This window comes from Colletes gigas, unplaced genomic scaffold (assembly GCF_013123115.1).
Source record: "Colletes gigas isolate AHSC1104 unplaced genomic scaffold, ASM1312311v1 Colletes_gigas_Sc00037, whole genome shotgun sequence".
In the NCBI taxonomy this organism is placed as follows: domain Eukaryota; kingdom Metazoa; phylum Arthropoda; class Insecta; order Hymenoptera; family Colletidae; genus Colletes; species Colletes gigas.
Window position 1 is genome coordinate 1,057,524 of NW_025106666.1, and position 24,034 is coordinate 1,081,557.

General features: G+C 31.8%; 2 protein-coding genes across 20 annotated transcripts; both read left to right on the top strand.

Annotated features, from left to right (window-relative positions):
• The first annotated feature begins 497 nt into the window (after positions 1–497).
• LOC122402568 (cytoplasmic dynein 1 intermediate chain-like) lies at positions 498–13,234 on the top strand. Of its 19 annotated transcripts, none has more exons than XM_043405470.1 (14): positions 498–625; positions 1,034–1,156; positions 1,247–1,343; positions 1,407–1,512; positions 1,589–1,716; positions 4,320–4,430; positions 6,010–6,030; positions 8,733–8,780; positions 10,405–10,557; positions 10,664–10,820; positions 10,902–11,274; positions 11,346–11,577; positions 11,815–12,242; positions 12,423–13,234. In XM_043405470.1, exons 2-14 carry the CDS (start codon positions 1,055–1,057, stop codon positions 12,600–12,602), a joined length of 2,136 nt encoding a protein of 711 aa, XP_043261405.1. In that variant the 5' UTR covers positions 498–625; positions 1,034–1,054; the 3' UTR covers positions 12,603–13,234. The 19 variants fall into 19 exon arrangements, with proteins under 19 accessions (XP_043261405.1, XP_043261409.1, XP_043261413.1 ...); XM_043405474.1 differs by having other exon boundaries at positions 4,395–4,430; positions 10,381–10,557; XM_043405478.1 differs by having other exon boundaries at positions 4,395–4,430.
• Positions 13,235–15,764: 2,530 nt separating this feature from the next.
• On the top strand, positions 15,765–22,340 carry LOC122402545. The gene is made up of 18 exons (XM_043405420.1): positions 15,765–15,776; positions 15,880–15,967; positions 16,107–16,305; positions 16,377–16,563; positions 16,652–16,873; positions 17,195–17,344; positions 17,676–18,024; positions 18,147–18,277; positions 18,347–18,598; positions 18,706–18,961; positions 19,055–19,279; positions 19,376–19,523; positions 19,636–19,806; positions 19,971–20,103; positions 20,163–20,437; positions 20,514–20,630; positions 20,998–21,123; positions 21,860–22,340. The coding sequence occupies exons 2-18, from the start codon at positions 15,907–15,909 to the stop codon at positions 22,338–22,340; spliced, it is 3,483 nt and encodes a 1,160-aa protein (XP_043261355.1). The 5' UTR covers positions 15,765–15,776; positions 15,880–15,906.
• Positions 22,341–24,034: the final 1,694 nt, after the last annotated feature.

Genomic DNA, 24,034 nt, shown 5'->3' on the forward strand with positions numbered 1-24,034 from the left:
TACATCCTTAGGAATTTTAATAATCTTGAAATTTTTAAATACTCTTAATCGATTGATTTCTCCAATGAAATTAATCGATTAATGTCCAATGATGGACCCTACAGCTTTAATTCCGTTAAAAAATAATAAAATTTATGTAATTTTATTTTCTGTCTCACTTCCTCTTGTGTTCATTTTTGAATCTGTTGATAACGTTGCGAGTGACACGAAAATGGTAATGGGGTCCCGGGACCCCAGAAACTCCGGCCGAAAAATTACATTAGATGAAAGGTCTATTCCTATACCTCGTCTGTGGTGAAAGGTCTATTCATATATCTCGTCTGTGATTTAACGTGATAAACGCCAGGTATACGGGGTATACCCCATTTGTAAATGTATACTACGTTTAGTCTATGGTCAGGAATAAACTGCTACTGGCATCTAGGGAACATATTTATGGAATTGTGTAGTTTCCTGCACAAATAGATTGACTGTTACGTTAGTACCAAGTATTATAACGGTGGTGCTATTGTTGCAATGCGAAAGTTTCGTACATATGTCGGGTGGGTCGGATAGATGATGTAGAAATCCACAACTACTGTAATTTATAGCACCGAAATCTTTGAAACATTTTACTCAACATAAGGTAAATATTTCACAAGTTTCTCTAACAAAAAAGTGAACATTTTGGAACCAGCCTGTTATGTCAGCACTGCCGTGTGACAGATGGACGTCTTTCGATGGGTTCATCGTTCGATATTAATGAGTCACATTAATTCCAAATCTTGTTTCGTCGCGTTTAATACGGAGAACTTATGTATTTATATGGCGATCGTAATAGTTCGAATTTCGCGTACAAATTTGTTGATGCGGCTTTCAGAGATTCTGTAGAAACTGACGTCATGGAACAGAAATCAATAAATGCACCGGACCCGATTTAAGTTCCATTAAGTTTCGTGAAACCTACCAAGAGTTTTATAAGTCCTGACGACGCTTTTAACATATCTACGATATTTTTTCATTCATTTTTAATATATTCGTGAATATGCTTTAGGTAGTAAAACAGACTAGCAAGATGATGTCCGATAGAAAAGCTGAGCTTGAGAGGAAAAAGGCCAAGCTTCAAGCTATAAGGGAAGAAAATGAGAGACGTAGAAGAGAGAAGGAACAGAAAGATGTAAGTCATTTTTATTCTGTATTACTGATAACTTATTATTTATAATGTCTGTCATTTTTATTTAACTTATCTATATTTTTTTGAATAAAGATCGAGGAAGCTACGGTCCGTGCTGCAGGTACAGACAAAGACCAACGTAAAGAATTGGATGCTATGCTTTCATCTTTAGGAGTAGCTCCAGTATCAGGTACGTATCTTTGTTTCTCAGTTTAATTATTATTCCTTACTTTATAATTTATATTATTTACAGATGTGGTATCCAGCTTATCTAGTATGAATTCTTTAACACCGGAACAGAGTGCCAATGCTACTCCTGATGCTAGTTTACAACCATCCAGTATAAACTCTGCTCAAAGGTATTTATACTTCAAAAATCTGTTTTCTGTGTACCTGCATTTGCCGTGCGAAATTTATATAAATTTCTCTTGATAGCGCTGGACGTAGGAAAAATCGGGAACTCACGGTCGTCTCCGTGGCTCAAACTAATATTCCGCCGAAGGAAGCTGTGGTCTATAATAAACAAACACAGACCATTCAGACAACGCTCACATCCCACGACGGTGAGTCACTGCATCTATCTTATAAATTACTACACTATATGTTGCTTCTTGTAAATTTACCAATTATTCAATTACTGGACAACAACGTTTTGGAGCGTACAGTACAGTAATGTTGATTAAATGCAATAAAAATGCATATTAAAGAAGTAAATAACGCGTATAGGTGTCCCGGATTTTAATGGGTAAAGTTCATTGATATATTCTATAGGACTAAATAAGAAAAAAAATATTAGGCTTCATTAAAAAACTACTCAAATTCGTCAAGTGTGTATTTACGGTTTACCTGCAGAACTATATCATTTCCTTATAAATGTATTTTAAAAAAAGTCTAGCTTAATTCATTCGCGAAGTTCCATGCTCGGTGTTCTAATGTGACTCAACACCGGTAACATAAATAATCCGGAACACAAATAAATTCCCATAACGAACCGATACAAATATATACTGACGCGTTCGATCGAACGAAACAAGATAAAAATGAAATTTGTAGCTTAATTAATTACTTCTGAAAGTGCAAAAAGTATCATGTTATCTTTGAAAACGTCAGGTAGTAAACACAACTGGCATAAATAGTCGTACTCCATATTTTTGTGATAATTTTTTAGTAAAGCTTCCAAGAACTTATGTTTACATATCATTTTCTTTTATTATTCAGACCCATAGAATATATTGACAAAGTTTGACCGTTCAAACCTGAGGCACCCTGTATATACAGAGTACTCCATTTAAATCTGTGAATGAATATATCTTTAAAGGTTTGATTAAAATGATTGAATACATGGAGATCGATAAAGATCGAGGATTTCGCGAAAAATCTGAATTCCATCGAAATAATTTCTTCTAATATTCTAACAACCTTGATTCCTTTCGGTATATTCGATATATTCATTTATAAATTAAAATAGGACACCCTGCATACATATTATAACGACAATATAATAATACATGGTTTCCACAATTTATTACATTGATTTTTAATCCTTTGTAGTCTGATACTGGTATTCTCTTAATAAATTTAGTAAATTGTATCAAATGATCACATTTTTAGAAAATATTCGTAATAATTTCATTAATATTATATTAAACAAAAATTTGCTTTGGAGTGCAGTAATTGATAAACCTTTACATTAACAATGATATAAATTATAATTACCTATTCTTATTTTTTAATAAAGCACATCTAAAATTCATGCTATAATTAAAAAATTTCCGGATTTCGGATTTATACGTTATTTATTTAAGAACGCAAAGGATTAAAATGTGTTGAAATGAAAATTTACCAATTTATGGCATATTGATACTATAAATATTGATACTAAATATCATTATTATTGTGTGTGATTAAATATTTAATATTTATAGCGTTTCTTTAATGCATTAATCGAATATGGTAAAGTGGGTGGTGTATATAAAAATGCATCATTTAAAAATATTTGCCATCAATGACATAATAATTTGTAATAGAGTCACCAAGTATTAACAGTATTGTATATATTTTAATTAATAAATTACATTGATTGTAATACATAATCAAGCACATCGGTTAAACCTTGTTTTAGTCATAACTTTAATTTCTTTGTGATAATAATAAGAAATGATTTACACACTCGTATTGTGTTTTATAATTAATTATAGCTAATGAGGAAACTTACATATTCTTAAAATACATACATACAAAAATGGCATGTTACTCGCCTGTAGCATTGTCATTTTATTTTTTCATTGTGTGTATTAACTTCTGTTCGATTATCAATAATTTTCAACATTTTTTAAACAGACAAACTATTTAAAAGATTCTTGTTTAGTGTAACACAGACTAGATTATAAGTGAAAAACTAGCTCATTTTTTTAAATAGTCTTTTGCAGTTTTAATTGTGAATTTGCAAAAAGTATTTGTTAATGTTAATATCAGGAACACATGGTATTTTGATCGAAATATTAATTTAATATTCTATTATTGAGAAAGCAACAAGTTCTTATGTTGTAAAAAGAAGCATTATCTATCCCAAGATTCTTACCGTTATAACGATTTATATAAAAAATGTTTTAGTAATAAAATAAATAAATTTCTGACAGTTTTATTTGCGAACATCGTATGTTATATAGAAAGTATACTAGTAGATATAGAAAACACTTAACACATAATCAGGTTGCGGACACAAATATTGTTTTTTTCCTGGTGGTGGCAACTGTGTTTTTTTGTATTTCATACTTCTATTTCATTCACCCGCAATTTCAGTTAGTTTCGTTACAATTTTTTAATTTTTCACGTTTGTTTTTATCACTATCGAAATAAATTATAACAGGATCAACTGCATGGTTTTTATAACGTTTCCCTTATTCGTACCACCTACTTTACTATGACTTCTTATCAAAGCGTAAAGTTTAGGTAAAGTATATCGGAGGACGATCTTTTGGTAACAGTACAATCGAAACGTACGATTATGAAATTTCTTGCTTTAATGGCTTTTAACACGAACATTGGATATGTAGATGTTACATATGTGTCCCATTATCTAACTGATATTGCGGCATTATTAAATATACGCGTATTTGATTTTCTTGCGATACAATCGGTCAATTCAATCGGTGTTGGACACAAGAACTGTCCACATCATCTTCTGCATACACCATCTACTCCTGTTCAACAACAACACCAACTCACTCTTACTCCGCAGGCTACTTTGAGACTGACTGGTGGCGTCCCAGGAAAGGTGGGTCTGCACCAAACTACCTATGTATGTTCTGTCATCTTTTTATTACCCTTCCTATAATTGTTGTACAACAGTATATAATAGAGGTAGATACATTGCTATTCATGTTTAAAGCAAAAGGATGTAGAGTCAAATTTGAGATCACACTCTGCTTTGCTAATTTTTACTAATTCTTTCAATAATAATTTTACGTACCAGCAAATATTATAAAAGAAAAGAACAAGCTATAATTAAATTTCGTTGATTCTACAACCCCATTATGTATCAAATATTGTACATGGAATTAGATTACAAACAATTAGTATATTCATTTTCAAAGGTTTCAAAGATATATCATGTATTTTAAAAGGCTATTTAGGCTCGAGATTTTGGTCAGCTTATTTCGTTTATATATATTCCCATGTACAATATATATTTGTTGGCATAAAAGACTTGCTTTTTAACACGCTTTACAGAATTTAATTATATACTAACAGTTTATAAGAATTAAATAATACATTAACTTTAGGCGTCCTGTTTGTTGGGAATATTTGGAAATTATTATTACAAAAGTCAATATACCTTGACTCATGCGTGCTAGTATTAAATTTATCGAACAAACGAATTAATTACTATTGATGCTTTCTTAATTTATGGATATGAATATTTATAGACAGCAGTGTTATCATAACTGTAACACGTTAGAAGTTCAGTTTTCTTGGCATTGTGTCCACCATTTAAAATTCAACATTGACAAATGTTCTTGCGATAACTATTGTTTTGTATTTGTTGTAATGTGCAAAATACAGCACATTACCAGTTTCCCAATGTGTTAACAAAATTTACTTTTGAGATTGATAGTAAAATTTGTTTCTGAGAAACTTAGGGGGGTGGGCATAAGTGTGACAAGGGATGCAAGTGAGATATAAAATTTTACTTTCGTATAAGCATCCATTGGTAGTCACATTAAATAACATAAATGCTTCATTATTTTCCATTAGGTAATCAAAGATGAGTAGTACAATAAATTTAAAGGAAAGTGTTGAATTATGTTAAGAACTAAAAAACAACATTAATTGAATCATATTTCAATAATATAAGAAGCATCGAATATGTATGTTTCCTCTTACATGTAGGAATCACAGCACTGCACGATATAAAAATTAACAAATCTATATTCACCTAACTACATTCAGCAGGTCAAGTTTTGTTTCAATTTTTTTTTAATATATATATTTTTTTTTTAAATACAATTATAAATCCAACTCTCTATGACTTCCAATCGTAGATTTTTACAAGCAATAACCAAGTTTTATAAACACTAAAGTACGGCTATGACACTGCAAACTTGATACAAAATAAAACTTAATAATGCTGTAAAACAAGCTATCAGTTATATATATAGCGTGAACTTTTAATTTCCAAACCTTTATAACTGATTTACAACAATATTGTGTATTATTTTTCTAATTTATTTTTCACGAACATTTAATTAGTTTTCGTTTAATTATGTATGGTCTGAGTGTAGAGAGGTGAAATTAGTGTAGTGCATTCTTACGAGATTGTAACTAAGTGCAATTTTTTTCCCTCCCCTTCTCAGCTCATGCATTCGACTATTACGGTAAGTTATGATTTCTCTTGGTTTTCAAAAAGTTTTAGGTTCAGATTTAGGTTTAGCTTCATTCCATTACTTTCTCCCGGTTTAATAGTATATAAATGTACATAATGAGAACCAAATGCAGAGTATTAGGATAATATATACATATAATAATTGTCGAATTAAATTTCACAAGTAAATGCAAAGTTTTTCTTATATCGAAATTAATTTTTAAGGTAAGAAAATTATTACTGTGTTTCGTTTTCTATAAAAAAAAAGAAAGTTATAAATTTGAGAATGCACTCTCTCTCTTTTCTCCCCAATCGTAAACACGACGTTTTTAATAACAAAGAGAGCAAAAGTATTACTTTATAAATTTAAACAAGATTTATCAGTAATACAGAAATGCAAAAATGACTCTCCACCCAAAATCTAATGTATCTTTACTATCTTATAAATTGCTTTACACTTTTTAGCTCTTTTACCTTTTATGTCGATCTACTTTTATTGAGTGTATTTACGTTTGGTTACTGTATTTATTACTTTTTAAGTATTTATCTGACATCCCGACTCTCAAACGGAAATATTTTGGCATTTACCACCTTAATTTTCAAAGTACGGACCGTACACGTGTCTCTTACGAAAATTGAAAATTTACCATCGAGTATTTTTTTTATTAGGTATCGAACGTAAATTAATAATCACAACACTGTCTACAAAATAAAAATTACTGCCAAGTCTACCTAATATAATTCATGCATACAAATTTAAAATATCTAATCTAAACCCACGCCTTGTTTTACATCAACATTAAATAAACACATTTACTGTGTATACAGACTACCTTTGGAGTATTTGATTATTTATTTTAAATTGAAAAGTGTCTAAAATCAACAATTGTAATCAAGGAAAATTGGTGTTGTGATGCATTATACATCACTGTGTTGAAATTAACAGTAATGTTATTCTGTAAACAGAAGTATCGTTTCGAACGAATAACATTTAAAACTTTGTACTTGTAATGTTCAAATTGTTTTGCCAGATCTTTCGATATTGTTTGAAATAGGGACTGTCTATAATATAAAATGTTTAACGACTGAATATCCATTGGCAAATCTTGTCACAACTTAACGCACCTTCCAGAGTTCTCGGCGTGATATAACGGTTATTTCAGTAATTTTTGGTATATTACGGTGTACTAACATGGAAAAGAATGTTATGGTGCTGGGGTTAGCGAATATTATAGTTAAAACTTTGTGTTGAAATAGAAGGAAAGATACGGTTAAAGGTTCAGCGCCTCAAATTTTTAATTTCGCAAAACAGTAATTCATTGTTGCTACAATCTGATATGATCGTGTATTGTAATCGCAAACATTGCTTCTTCATAGCACGGTTTTCGTAATAGCGATCTAGTGAAAATTATAAAAATATTGTTCCATAGATACATTTTACGAAGGTAACAAGTACGTTGTTCTAACGATTGATATGATTCTAAATAAAAAAAAAAACGCTCTGAGAGGATTTTACTTTCAAGAAGGGCTATTTTATTTCTAATTCTTAAAATAAATTTAATTGAACAATTCAAATTGCAAACGATTTTATTTGTAACGTGTTAGCAGTCGGAGATGTCAGTCTATTATACCAAAATTTTATGAATTCTTTCTTCGTCCCCTTCTTTTTTATTGTTTCTAAAATTTCCGAGGATTGAGTTTCACGATAGATTTATTTTTAAAAGACAATACTAATTCCTCAGATACCAAGGGAACAACTCTTACGTTAGTCTTGTCATACTAAAGAATAATAATATTGATGGTATTATTTATAATAAATATATGATTATTTTTAGCTGAAGTTTATAGAAAAACCTGAAGGGATCGTGATCGTGTTTATAATTTGTCTTAACTTTGAAATCAGTACAGTTATATACAGGGTATTTATCTACAGGTTGACAATAATTAGGAAATTAAAAGTTTTACTTTATTAGAGAAGAATGTATTTAACATTTTGCTGTAAAATTTATTTTAAATACTTTCTAAACATTTACAAGCAACAAACGTATATCAGAAAAAGTAAAATGCTACAGAAGGTACTCGTATTTATCTGAGGGTTAATTTTGTTCAAAATCTAATCTAAAATAAAATTGTAATAGTCGAAAAATAATCAGGAGGTCCTAAACGAGTAAAAATATTTTCTTGAAATTGTTTTTTCAATTAAAATATAATTTGTATAGATCGAAAAGTAAAAATGCCTTGTACAAATATTATTTTAGATAAATACCTTATATATATATATATATATATATATATATATTTTTTATTTTAATAGATCGAAAAAGGTTATACAAATTTTTCATTGATCCCTTTAGTGTATTGTTGAGAAACATAATAGGGTATACTATATGCATGTTTATAGATGTATTTATAATTACTCATTTGACATAACCGTTTCAATCTTTCTAGATAATTGTTGATGTATTTTGCATGGTAAACGATAAATATTAAACGATAGGTCTTATTCATAATTTCAGTTATTCTCGATTAAGTATTATATTAAATATAAACATCATTTTTTGTGTATATATTTTAATTCTACGTTTAGAAGTTTGATTAAATAGACCCTTACAGTATACATCAATAATTTCCTATGAGAGACATGAAATTAGAAACAAACATTACTAACATAATGAAACACGAGATTGATTGACATTTTCTTTTCCCTCCTTCAAGACGAGTACAATCTAAATCCTGGTTTAGAATGGGAGGACGAATTTACAGGTAGGTAATCCTCTCTAGAGATGATTCACTCTACCTAATTATATCACAAATATAATTATATTCATTTTTTTTTTTTTTTTTTTCTTTTTTTTCCACAAAATTGCATTTGAAAGTAATCCTCATACAACTTTGTTTTTATTAAATTACTATCTCTATATGCACTGAAAGGAGGGAACTTGTACTATTAATTCACACTAAAAATTGCTTAACGAATCATTGGATTATTAGGTAGTTATTATGGTTTGTTACATAATTGTAAAAATTTGTGCTTTATTTATTATGCATGCATAGACAGTATATATTTATAGTTCTATTATGTTCTTCGTTATTTTTCATTGCAACGCATGAACAAAGCAATACAATAAACTACTCTTATCATTGCCATTTCGTTTTACACTGAAACAGTATTTATTTGATTCGAATTTCTCGATTCAGATCGTAACTTCACATTATTTCTTTAATATTTTTTCGTCTAAATAAGTTACATATTCATTTAATGCTGCATGAGACTTGGGAAGTTGCGTTAATAAACCTCCACTCCATTTTTTATATTCATATATAAACATTTTTTTGTATTATTTTTTTTTATTTTATTTGACACCAACTTTGGACAGGCTTTATTCGCGAACAACTGAACAAAAGTTTTTAATTCGTAAACGAATCTGACATTTTGTACTCGTTGTTCGTAAATAAAATGTGCCCAAATTTTTTATACGATTCTCGTTGGTTCAGAATTCATGAAAAGCAAGTGTTTTCGCTAATGGGTACTGGAACTAGGAAAGTGTGTCAGTTAACGTAGCATTATAACACAACATTATTCGCTTCATTTTAAAAAAGAATCATGATTTGATTTAGTCTTCTTATTTTCATCTTTTCTTTTCGCTTACGTATTATTCTAAAACAAAAGGGTGGAGAGATACCGTTTCAAATAATTCTCATAACAATCGTAATTATTTTAAACGAAAATTAAATTATTATTTATGTGATCCACCAACAAGCAGCCCACCTTCTAATGTAACTAATATCAATGCATGACGATTAAATTTGATTCCAGTAGCTTCTCCGACATTGCGTATGTTTTATTCGTTTCCCGACGAATTATCTTTTTTCTCATTGATTTAATATACTTTTATAAAAGCTTTTGAAAGAGAGTTGCATCCCTTATTTTTAAACCTGACGCTTGTGCAGTTTGTTTGTCAACACTTTGTTTTCTTTACGTTAACGTACGAACGAATATCGTTTCTCGTTACACGCCACCGTGCAACTTTTTACCGAACAAAATTTTTAAATTTGTAACAATACACGAAGAGAACCGCGTGGTTTACGGAAAAATTATTTTAGGCGAATCGAACGCGTTACTTTTCTTTTATCCGTTCATTTGTCGAAGTACATTCGTGAAAATTATTGCGTCGGTTAGAATATTTCACACGAGTCGTCGACGAAAATTCACTTAGCAGCGAACGTGGTAGCGTTGTTACGACCGATACAGCATTTTTACAAAAACGTAGCGAATCGAATTCTTTAAGTAGGACGTTTGCCAGAGGTAGATAGATGTATCGAAGTTAGGGTATTCGTAGCGGAACCAGCTTATTCACCACAGTTTTGACATTTGATGATGGCCAAGCCGAAGATGAAGAGAACAGCTTGCCGCACATGGACGGTTTCCAAAGCAAACTCCCCCCGGGAATTCTTCCTCACGGTTTGCCGCAAGTTAAGGAAGTGCAGCCCGCCGTTACGCAAGTGGAGCAAGAAAAGGAAAAGGAAAAGCCTAAAGAAGGTAAACTTTCCGAACGAATAACTTCCTATTAAACTGTTTTTTTTTTTTTATTTTCTACAAGTTGGAATTCTGAAGAAGGGAAAAATTTGAGAATATTAATTTATAGTACAAGAACTTAGCGAGGAGGAAAAACAAATGATTATACTGTCCGAGGAATTTCAACGATTCCTCGATCGCACTAGTAGAATCGTGGAAAGGGCGTTAGGGGAATCAGTCGATATTTATACCGATTATACTGGCAACATGGACGGTGAAGATGGAATGTGAGTAAAAATTAGCAGCGTTGAAATCGTATTTACAGAAATTAATTTTCTTTAAGACAAAGAATACTTGTACTATCTTAGGGACGAGAAGAGCCATCAACGTCTATGGTTGAATCGATCGTTTTTCTGCGATCGATGGTCTCGTAATCGCTGTGTCACTTCGATGGATTGGTCGCCGCAGTTCCCAGAACTGCTCGCGGCCTCTTATAACAACAACGACGACACCCCGAACGACCCTGACGGGGTTTGTTTAGTTTGGAACACGAAATTTAAAAAAACCACGCCAGAGTTTATTTTCCACTGTCAGTCGCCAGTATTGTCGATCACCTTTGCGAGATTTCACCCTAATCTGATCTTAGGTGGCACTTATTCCGGACAAATAGTCCTTTGGGATAACAGGGTGCAGAAACGAACTCCGATTCAACGCACGCCATTGTCCGCGAACGCACACACTGTAAGTTGTTTAAATTGTTCGAAATGCAGTCGTCACGATCTCGCCTTAATCTTTAACGATTGTATCGATAGCATCCCGTGTATTGTTTAAACGTTGTCGGGGCTCAAAACGCACACAACTTGATAAGCATTTCCACCGACGGGAAACTATGTTCGTGGAGTTTAGACATGTTGTCACAGCCGCAAGAGAGACTGGAGTTACACGTCAAACAATCGAAAGCAATCGCTGCTACTTGTTTAGCGTTTCCTCATGGCGACGTTAATAATTTCGTGGTAGGCAGCGAGGATGGTACTGTTTATTCCGGTAAATAATTATGCTAGCCAATTTAACGCTCTACGGTTCTGGAACATACAGTGGCAGACTTACGAACACATGGTAGCTGTGTATAGGAAGGGTGTAATAAATCGGTGTATAAGTACACTGGTATTATTTATGTGGCTATAACAAGTTGTATACATAATATGTCCGCCACTGTATGTAGAGTAGAAATGTAATGCAAATTAAAAAGAGTCACTGTAATAATACATGTTTGTTTGGTAGCTTGTCGTCACGGTACGAAAGCAGGAGTATTAGAGACCTACGAAAGTCACCAAGGACCAGTTACTGGAGTTAGTGCACACGCGGTCCAAGGTGGAATAGATTTCTCGCACCTGTTCCTGACATCTTCCATCGACTGGACGATCAAGCTCTGGAGTCTGAAGGAGAACAAACCCCTCTATTCCTTCGAGCATAATGGCGATTACGTTTACGACGTTGCATGGTCACCCACCCACCCGGCACTGTTCGCTGCCGTAGACGATTCGGGAAGATTAGATTTATGGAATCTCAATCAAGATACCGAAGTGCCTACCGCGAGTATTATGATCGAAGGATGCCCAGCTCTTAACAGAGTCTCGTGGACACCGAGCGGTTTACATGTAACGGTTGGCGACGATACTGGAAAGATTTGGGTCTACGACGTTGCCGAGGTAAGCTTAAAATATTATTATAGTAACACTTTGCCAAAGATATTCATCGAAAAAAGTGAGGAACGTAACGAACGAACGTAGTACTAAATAATCGATTGCACAATGAGTTAAATTTTAAGTTCATAAAAATATATTTAAAGAGATATGTTTCACTGATATATAACGTTCGTTTGAATATAGCACTTAGCACATCCAAGAATCGATGAGTGGAATAAGTTTTTATACACGCAACAGGAGTTGAAAAACAACAAAGCGGACGAAGAATTGCATAAACTTAATCTACGAGAACCTGTATCGTTAAGTTCTATAACCCCTCTGATACAGACGTGTCCCCCCTTTAAAGATACATTTATGATATAACCGTTAAATTTAACTCGAGTACTTTAAACGATAAAAATCAAATAAATTCAAAATATTTATAACCATAGAAAACCTGAAATGAAGTAAAAATGAAAGTTTATGCACTAATTTTAATTTATAGGTGTACCCTTAACTATTTGTGGAATACCTTCAGTCTGTATAAAGTGTTAAACTTTAACCTTTTCATTATATAGATGCAATTACTGCGAACTCAAACGGCTATAATTCAACGTGTCCGATAGAAGCAGTATATTATTATTGAATGACTCTAACGCGATACATAATAAAGAATGTGCGCAACATGTATTTGCATGTAAATAATACAAGCTATGAACGCGGCTTGAAATAAAAAATTGCATAAATACAATACGATAATTACGAATTTGACAGTATTTACATCAAGCAATTTGTATTATAATTTGTTCTTTATTATTTTTCGTGAATATATATCATTATGTTTCGAATCATTTTTCAAGAATAATTTGTTTCCGTTCTACTGCTTTTATCTAACATATTAAAGACAACTTCAGCAGAATACTTACACGATATTCCAATTGAAAGTAATATAATATCTAGTATCGTCCTTTTTAAATAACTTTATTATTATTATTTATATCCATACAAAAATAATTTAGCCCTCATAATTTCGTTTTTTGTAATATATAGTTAATAATATAATAAGTAACAAAATTCACTGATCAAAGATTATCGGTTAAAAATTGTAAATATAATATTACTTTATAATAAACTGCTGGTCTTTATCTAAAATGTGATACTGTTAAATATACTTCTGCGTTTTTTTTGTGCGTATTTGTGCTCAAGTCAAACTTCTTTTACACTACCATAGTTTTAGTAATAAACTTATTAGTTCCACAATTTATTATACACCGAACAACGTTCTGTTAAATACAAGTAATTATAAATTTATTAAAACTTTTTGTAATGCTCATTTTTTTTATTTAAACTGCGATAAATAATGATAGTTGTATATGTAAGTGGATAAGTTAATTTGTTTATTCGATGCTACAAATAAAATTTTATTTTAAAGTGCTGAACCTGCAGTTGTTTTTTCCTTATGGTATTATAATTCTTCTTAAAGTAATTTACTGTTATCTTATAGCAATGTAACCATAAAATAAAAAAATATAATCTAGAAAGGTCAAGAGATTTTACTAGATATGCAGTGCGATGCCGAGCCCCAGGGACTTTCTCCTAGCGATTACTTGATTAACCCTTTGCATTCTGAGAATTTGTATTAATTGAGTGACTTCTAAAAATAAAAAATATTTTTTCTTCCACAAAAAGTTAATGTTTCGTACCGTTTCCCAACAAATCTCACATTTCTTTCCTTACTCGACTATTCAAAGTTCCGAGTTCATGCATTTATTTCCACTACTTGTGTGATGGGACAAATCCAATATGGTGGACGGTGACTCACGGATGCACAATCTAGTGTCACAGGTGCAAGGACGAAGCCAGACAGAATTTTATATTTTATATAACGTTTCTACAATACCGCTATAATACTGGCATATTGATGTAATATTTAAGGGGATCGTTTCACAATAATATTACTACAACGTGTCTAGTACTATTATAAACATGAAAACATTCCAATATATATTACTAAAGTGACCAGATGTCTCGTGCTGAATGCGGGACAAGCTCCCCACTTTTTTCACACCACCCCTCTTCCCTTCAAAATCACTTAATAAATTTGCGAAAATATTATAGCAGGTAGCTACAAAACATGCAAGACAAATAATCTTAAAGCATTATTTATATTTGTTTGTACATTGCTACACGTTATATGTAGTTTTCCGTGAAATAAATTTTGTTTATAAGATCCTTCTAAACTTTCTTTTGTTACATCTTTTATACTATACATATTCTTACAAACATAATCAACTCCAATTACCAATATGTCAATGTCCAATTACAAATAACTCAAATCCGGGAAGTCTGGTCACTTTAATACTATGCGCCATATGGTAAGCGTATGGTTGCACTTTCCAAGAAATTGTTTCTTCGTAATTTCTGTTCCCAATATTTTATATTTGCACATTTGCACAAAAATGAAAACTAGATGATCGACGCGTAAAATTTAAAAATTAAATTATTTCATGTTTGTTCCGTCGCTTTTCACGCCACGTCAAAATAGTTAAACGACGCACGTTTGCTATTGCAATTACTTTTTTGTCGAGAAATGTAATTAACACCCTTTTGACGTTGCTATTGTGGTTGTACGCTTAACGAGAGAAATAAGGACCCTTGAAAACAAAAAGAAACGAGAAAAGAGGCACTCCTGCGGAGAAGCAAAATGCAGATCGATATAATCCCTCCATTGATTAAAGTCGATGTTTTGTCAGAATTCTCTACCCCAATGAACGACCTCAGCAGTGGGGTTAGCAGACGAATAAGGGTGAGAATCCTGGCCGTCGACCTCGGTTTAGTTGCCTTACGAACCGCGTATGAGTCGTTCGTGTTTTACCCTTACGTCTCGACAAATATTCTTTATATTTTTTTTCTAGTTAAATGTATCGTTCGACAGTCTATTTTATCGTTAACTGGGCCCCCTCCTGCAATTTATCATGGAAAAAGGTGTAAATTCGTAACAAAATATAAGAAGTTCAGGTAGAATGCGTTTGATAGTCTTCAATCGATTTTTGACCTTTCAAAGTTTTCATACAAATTACGTTATTCGTCGCGTCATATTAATTTTATATTGTATAGGTATATCGTTTCGGATTCGTAATTCACGCGTATGCATTTAAATAATACGAAATGTTTATAATATCTAATAATAGTACCTCGTTGTTAAAAATTTTAAACATTTTCATACGAAAAATTTCGTTTAAATTTAGTTAATTATTCGAGCTCGCCCATGAATATTTTATTTCAATTTCGTCGTGCAACCGGTTGAAACCTAATTAAAAATAAGTTGTACAGCTACAGTGTTTGTTTCACGGATTGTGACGTTCGAGCGGCAAAATGTGAAATACTTTAAAATTGTGAAAATGGTGGAATAAGTGGAAAAATAAGGAGCGACAGTTTACGTCCTTCGATATCGATTCGTGGCATATTCGCGAAGAGACCATTTATGTTTTCACATTTTGTGAGCGGGAAGAGATTCTTCTCGAAGAGAATGCTCCCATCGAAATAAATAAGAATATCGTAAGTTTACGAAGCTCGAATATTGGAAATAATTTCACTCGAATAATAATGTTTAGAAAAAACTGTAACCAGCCTATATTCGAATATGTATTTGCATGTCCAGGAATGAAATACGGATGACAATCTGGATATGAATTTGAAATCTAAATGGCTCTTCTTCGGAATACTAATTACTATCCTCCTTGAATACGGTAAACTTTTTCGAATTTTATAACTAATTTAAAATATTTTCACTCTGTACAAAGAAATGTATGGACAAAGCAAGATTATAGCTTTCTAATATTTTATAAGCCATTGCCTGGGTAATAATTAATAAAACGAGGCATTCAGGTTTCACTAGATCGATTACGGAAGACGACGAAGAGTTCGGTGCATTGAACATCGATACACCATCTTCTCACGTAGCTCTTTCGGGAGACCTTACGGTTCTTGTTGTAAACTCAGACCCGATATTGAAAGAAACGAAGCAAACAAATGAATTAGAGAAGGAGAAGATTGAGAATTTCTCCAACGAACTGCCTTTATTGCGGTAAATCAGTTACCATTATGAAAAATGCCACGGTATTGTTTGTAATTTCTAATTGTTTCTATTGTTCGTAGAATATTGTACCTCCTCGATAACATATCAGAATTAGTCGGTGAAATACGATTAGAGAAACTGCCGTCGAGAAACGAAACCATTTCGATTAACATTCCCTGCGGATATTTCACTCGCGGCGGAATTTACGCTCTGCGAGTAGAGTACAAATACAAAAATTCTTCAGTGCCTACTACCTCCCTCTATCAGGTTGTAAAATTTTTATTCACCATTTTCTCTGTCGTTTTTATCAATCGAAATTTTTTAACGTTACAAATATGCGCAATTTCGTTCGTAGACGAGTAAAATATTGAACGTGAAGTGGCCGACACCTAAAATCTTTTTAGAGTCTCAACAAATTGTTACTTATCCAAACAAACGCTTTACGATCACTGTAAAATACGATGGAACAAGTTGTAGTCCGACGGAGAATGTTCCTGTAGCTGTTTATATTTTACAATTAATATATTGCGGGTCTAGCGTGACCGCTTGTTATTTACAGAATAACACTCATACTCAAGCAAGTATAAACATACTTCCTACTTTTTATCAATTTTTATTTCCATTTCTTTATAACACTTTTTTCTTTTATTGTACAGATAAATTATTTTAGCTCTTTTTAACAGAAGATTATTCTTTTTCGTTAACCTTTAACTGGCATGGTGTATTTATAAAATGCAATTAGTATCGTGGGACGCTTCAAAACTTTATAATGTTTAGGTGTTAATTTAGATGTTTTACAATCAATTAGGGAATTATAAGTAAAACAACGAGTTATATTAAATGAGAGGGAGTGAATCTTTTCAGCTGGTATATCTATAATTCATTTCCACCTTTGTAGATTTTACATTACGAAGAAATAAGAGGTTTTATACCGCCAAAGACTATACTTTTACAGTGTGAATTTTTCGGATTACCTGGAAATTATTTAATCAGATTGAAAGCTTCTAGCGCGAATCCGACAGCACCAAATACCAGTGTATATATGAAGGTAAATAGTGCAGAAACTAATTAGTTAATTTCAGAATAAAACGGAAACTTTCGAATTATGTGAGATGTTATTTCAATTACTCCTTAACGCCCAGATATTTTTCGAAATTGCAGTCCAATTATTTTACGGATTTTTATTTGAATATATTAGCCAGTACATATACAGAAGATTACGTAAAAGAGTCTCTTATATAATGTGGTGATACCATAGTGATAATAAGAATTATAAAAGTGAAGATAATGGCTGAAGCGTTAAGGGGTTAATGAAATAATGAAAAACTAAATAGATGTTTAATTTTTGGATTTTTGATTGCCTCGTTTTCGAATTGTAGGTTAATTGGTCAGAAGAATTTAAACTAACGGTCCATGCAAGATCGATATATCCTTGTGAAGGATTGGGAGGTGTAGCCGTCCTTTTCGAATATCCTTCCTGCCGACTAGAAGGTGATCGTGTACGTGTTTATGGTCGTTTGAAAGCCGACGTTACCTCGGTTGCTTCACCTTCCAGTCTTCATTACATCACGGAATCCAGATCGATACCTGGCAAACACTCGTTAACTTTTGATTGCGACCTTTTTACGGAGAAATTTGTCGAATACTGTTTCGTCTATGTTAGTCAAGCTATCACGGGTGCCATGATGGACGTTACGATATCTTGCATACCAACGTTTCCTTTTCAAGGTAGACAATATTTTATAACAGATCGTGTTAAATCCATTTTTTTAAAATAGAAATTGATCAGACATTTTTTATGTTTTGAAGATTTAGTCGTAGCTTTGTTAAACTAATTTTCAATCGTATAGAAGGCGATATTGCTGGGTGGGGGCCATGGAGCTCTTGGAGTCCTTGCAGCAGCTCCTGTTTCGGAGGAATTCGAAATCGTTATCGTTTTTGCGATACCCCTCCTCCAAAGTATGGAGCAAAATTTTGCCAGGTATTTTATTCGATTATTCCCGTCGAACGGGCGAGACGAATACATTTAAGAGCCCACCTTAAATTCTAGGGCAAGGCGATAGAAACGGAATTTTGTGGGTATATGTTTTTGGAAGGCTATAGCAAAAATGTGTTGCACAATCGAATCGAAAGTTCCGAATGTCACGGTGCAGCTTTGGCCGCAACAAAACCAGAAGTCGCAGCTGAAATAGGGTCGCAATGTCGATGTGGATGTCGAATCATGCTGCAAGGAAAAGTCTCCAGAAAAATACTCGCAGCCAATACCCAAGCATGTCCTGGTCGATCATTTTGGCTCTTACAGGTAGCGATAAACAATTATTCATAATTTAAATTATAATTCTAACGCAACGTCGATGTAAATACAGTCCCATTGCTGTACTCATCGTATATTTAATTTGATTTATCCAGGCAAACACGAATTTCGTGATTGGATTGCACTTGGATCAATTACAATTTCCCTGCTTAGGGCAATACTTTCGTGTACGGGACGGAAATTCTTTAAACGCCGATCTCTTATCCGATATTTCTTCGGATAAAATACAATATACCGCGAGGACACTGATCAGCTCCAGGGAAAATTTACTATTGGAATTTTTTAGCGACGAACTCACGGCATCCGGAGATACTTGCATCGGTGGTTTTCTTGTTCACGCGGCTGTACTAGGTAAACATTTAATTCTACTTCAATTAAAATTTTATTTCATAGAAACCGTTGTGGTAGTAATGTATTTGCAAGTTTAATGTGATTCGATTACAGATAAAAAATATTTAGAAAGGAATGGAAGCGTAACCGTCGTGCCTTCTGACATAAATTCAACGAACATCGAGAAAGAATGGATATTTTGGAAACCGGCGCATTTAGTAACTGCCTTGCTTTTGATACTTATGTTTATCATTTCAATTTTCTTGACCTTGCAGTTCATCATAAAATACAGAAAGTACCGAGTCGCCGAGGATCTGGATACTTTCAATGACGTTTCCGGTAAAAATAAACAATCGTATCCTTTATTATTCGATTTAAAGTAGTCTATATATCTATTATAATAAACTGTTATTTGAAAATCTGTATTGTAATTAGAGTTAATGCCGGGAAGATTTCAATTTCTGTCTACAAGTACAATTATCTCTGACATGATATCGATGATAGAAGCAACTGTGAAAGATTCTACGAAAGAAACTTTGTGCAACAATGAAGAACAGTATGATAGTACCGATACATTAACCGGGTAAGAATGGTAATAAATATACTAATTTCAACGGGAGAAACTTAAAAATCTTACAGTAATAAAAAGGATACAAATTGTCCGTTTTAAAGAATAATTATTTCATTTATTATAGATACGATGCTGGCTCTACGCTGAGTTCCAGTACTTTAAAATTGAATAATACTACGGAGACGTTTTCGGACAATACTATGACATCAATGAAATCAAACTGTGATAAATTATTATTATCTTCCAGTATCCTCGTTTACAATAAGCCGGAAGTTAAATATGCCTATCCTGTAAAGTAAGTTCTCGATGTTTATTTAAAATATATACTATATCTTTTTATAAGACATTTTAATTTTATGAATCATTATCATTTGCCTGAAATTTCGTTTGAATATTTAAATGTATAAGTTTCACCTGGCGGTGTCTTATAAATTACTAGTAATATTGTTTATTATACAGATTGCGAAAAATAGATTCTACTAGCTCGGAAGAGAAGACATTAAATACAGAGAACGAGAAACTGCAAGATAACACGAGTAATAGTAGTTTAAAAATAGATCAGAACAATGAAAATAATTGTTCTGGGGAGAAGGTATGTATATATTTGTCAAATAAATTATTAAATGCTAATAAGTCTTCTTAAATGCTTAGGAATCTGTTCTCGAAAGCGTCCTTTCGAATGCCTCAAGTTTGGGGAGTGGAAAAGAAACGAAAGAAAGAAGAAATCGCGAGAAACTTCTGCAAGGACCAGGCTCGGAATTTAGTCTGGCGAATCCTGATTCGGAATTGGAATTAGATTACTATGATTATAACGTAGCAAACGCTAGTGCTGTCCCTGGGTCCTACTTGGGAATGGACCCTGCATTTTTAGTTTGGATTCCACCGGTCGAGGATTTCAAACTCGACACAGAGGAACTCTGTTTAGGGTAAATAACGATACTTATCGTTTAGAGATTCGATAGTAACATTACTGTTGCTGATTACATAAGTATTTATTTACAGAAGCAAAAGAAACTCTATTCTGACTCACGAAACCGAAGGAGCCACGTTAACACCTTCCGAATATAGACGAATGAAACTATCTAGTTTCCAAGATTTTAAATTCGAATTTGATCAAGGGTGAGTCGTGAAAATATATTTATTCCTATCAATAACATTGTCAAATTGATGTAAACAAATTAAAGGGAATGATAGGTGTAATAGTCGTAGAAACATTTAATTTATTTAACATTGCTGAACTTATTATTTGATAGAATTTATTTTAAATGCAAGTTAAAGCTGGCTGGCATAGCAACTGTACGAATGATCATTACTCACACACCTTTTATTGAAATCATTACAATTGGATGTTTTTAAACATTGTATCCACGCAATAAATGTAACTATTTTATGTTGATAGCGAGAAATATTTTAAGACAGAAGAAAAAAGCTGCCAAAATTTTGATTATGAAAATCTAATTTGTGATGAGGCTTCTGGGTATTCCAGAACGAGGACGTATGAAAAATTATTCCCTGTACAAAAACTTCTTGTAGATTCTAGTATTAAAGTAAGCATGGAGTCTGTGTCTGGCATTCTTGAACATAAACAATATTGCGTGTTTCCAAGCAGAAGGTGAGCTAATATTTATTTACACGATATCGAGGCAATGCCAACAATTCTGTACATATAGTAATATTTTTAAAAACGTATAATGGACGAAGGTAATTTTTATTATACAAACTGAACCACGTAATTTGATCTTGATTATTTCCGGTGTTGGGCGAAATTTTCAAATAACTAGTCAATTGAATAGTTTGGTTCCGAGGAGCCTATACATTTTGTTAAATTTTTCAAAATAATTCTCAACTTACAAATAAAATTTAGTGTTTTAAAAATTCCACATGCACTATCGTTTTCCCACTATTATGCACCAAATTTATATAGTTTAAAGAACACAATATTTTTTAACTTCATTATTAATTAATGCATCAAATTATACTAAGTTTGCTATGCTTCCTATTTATGTCACCAAACTATGTTCCGTTTCTTTTTTCTTACGCTATAAATGTTCAATTTATTTATAAATATAAGGGTAATATTTGTGTGTATCTGTACAACAAATGGTTGTTATATGCGAAAAGTTTTCTCCCGAAATTTAAAAACAAATTGTAGAACTCAATATGAAAAGGAACTTAATAATTATTTTAGGATTCAATTTTTTAAATGATTGTTTAGGTTTGCAGTATTAAAATGCATTTAACAATCACTCTGTTTACAGAGAATAAATTTTTCAACATTTCAATAATAAAGTACCATCCAATTTTTTCTAAATTATTTTCGTATTAAATTTTACGTTTTTTTTTTATAGAGTTCGTATAGGTAAAGAGGAAGAACCAAGCGAGGAGCCTAATCCTCCTAAAAGTATCCTTGGGAGTCCCATAAACATACTCCACAACGACGAGAATAATAAAGAAAAGTTGAATTCTGCTTCGAAGAAAGTTTTGCAAAAGGATTTTCTGAACGCAAAATACAGCTCCAGCCAGAAAATGCTTTTCAAAACTCACGACGAAGATATAACGAACGTGGAGTGCAAATATAAACAAATAATGGATTGCAACCAACCGTTCGAAAATAAAAAGGACGCAGTGAACATTCCCATGACAGAATTATCGGGGAGTCCTTTACAAAATTTTGCTCATGTCCGAAAATTAAATAATAAAGATGTTGACGCTTCTGTAAATATCCAAAGCCCAGATTATGGCATAGAAACACTTTGCATAAAGAAGGGATCTTTTTACGATCTAAACATTAGATTTGTTGACGACGACGATGAAGACTACGTCGATTAGAAATTATATGAGACTACCCTTTTCTACTTTTTTTATTACATTTCTATCTTAGCTGTAATTTTTACCCCTCAATTTACATTTTCTCCTATTGACTATTTTGATGCTATCGAAAATTAAATTATTCTATTAGAATGTATTAATTTCTCTTGTGATAAGGTAATAATTTTACAAGTTTCTTGAACGTAATAAATACTAATCGCCTTTGAATAATAAAATATAGATTCATAAAAAAACATGTATAAATAAATGCATCAAAGTATTCAATAATTATCATTTTGGGAGCTTCCTTCATTTTTTTTTTTTAATTGCTAATGTTTCAGAATATTTAAAAAAATTCTCAAATACTCAAATTTTAGACATATGTTAAAATATCGAGTCTATTTTCATTCGAAATATAAAATATAAAATAGAAGAGGAGGGGAGGGGAGAGTAAGGTCTAATATCTTAGAAATACAAATATTTTCTATTAAGCACGGAATTGATTGCAATAAAAAAAACTAGTCCTAGATATTTATAAATGAAAAATCGCTAATAACTCTATTGCGATTACAGTGCAATTGTATGTAGTTTTTTATAACTAATTATAATTACTGGAGTAGTATAAATTGACGCCATGAAGTTGCTATCAAAATTAATTGGTTTATACGATGAACAAAATTTCTAAAAATATATAACAATTTGAATTGTGATTGTAACCCACATTCGAATTACATCTCCATGTGATTATAATACTTTTAAGATTTCGTTGACAAAATTATCATAAAATATTTGTATGTAAAAGTACTTTACATATATGCTCATCTCTAGATTTTTGTATTTCTTTTTGTACTAAAATCAACTGTCATGTTGGATGGTACAATATAGACATTATGGCAAAAAATAATATATGCGGTATATAAAAAACTGTACATAATAAATATTATAATTCAAAATTATTACTAAATTTACTTAAGCATACAATTTACACAAAATTTGGATACTTTTTGTATAAATCAGGGTAATCATTTTGCAAATATTTTAATTGGCTGCCACACATAGTTTTCGAGGTATACTTATTTAAATGTTACATTAAGCTCTATATTGATTATTTTGCAAAATAAATAATATCTAAAAAAAGATACGAATCTGTATAAAAGTATTCGGTTCCAAAATAAAAGTTCAACAACACAGAGGACTGAAAAAATAGGTGATAATATTGCTTTTAACTAAAGTATCAAATAAAAAGTTTAAATAAATATATTTTAACAGAGCCAGTACTTCTAATTGTAATATATATTTATAAATCAATGCAAAAACATCTGTTCCAAATATAACAATAAATTTTAACACTGTATGACAATGTGTACAATACAATTGAACAAGTATATTTTTTAACGATTTCATAAAATTCGGTATTTTTATTTTATCAACTCATTATTAATTCCCCAGTGTTTAAAAATGTGGATAAATATTTACACTTTTCACAAATTGCAAAACACTGAAAAAAATGATTAGTTATAAGCAATCTATATCTGTATTATAAATTAGTTCGTTTGGATGTTGTATATCTGTACGCATGTATGTATGTACAAAATAAATTAAAAAACTACTGGGATCTTCCAGTTTATGTAGGAATTATTCAATCGTAGTAAAAAAATGAAGTTTATATTTTTATCTTATTTCATAATTTCTAACAAAATACTTAGAAAGACGAA

Bases quoted from the DNA above. Each gene is read 5' to 3' on its own strand.
- LOC122402568 (XM_043405469.1), top strand. From the start codon at position 1,055: ATGATGTCCGATAGAAAAGCTGAGCTTGAGAGGAAAAAGGCCAAGCTT. The intron at 1,344-1,406 runs GTACGTATCTTT...TATTATTTACAG, and splicing joins AGGAGTAGCTCCAGTATCAG to ATGTGGTATCCAGCTTATCT. The intron at 10,558-10,663 runs GTAAACTTTCCG...ATTAATTTATAG, and splicing joins AAAGGAAAAGCCTAAAGAAG to TACAAGAACTTAGCGAGGAG.
- LOC122402545 (XM_043405420.1), top strand. From the start codon at position 15,907: ATGAATTTGAAATCTAAATGGCTCTTCTTCGGAATACTAATTACTATC. The intron at 15,968-16,106 runs GTAAACTTTTTC...CGAGGCATTCAG, and splicing joins TACTATCCTCCTTGAATACG to GTTTCACTAGATCGATTACG. The intron at 18,278-18,346 runs GTATTTTATTCG...CTTAAATTCTAG, and splicing joins ATGGAGCAAAATTTTGCCAG to GGCAAGGCGATAGAAACGGA.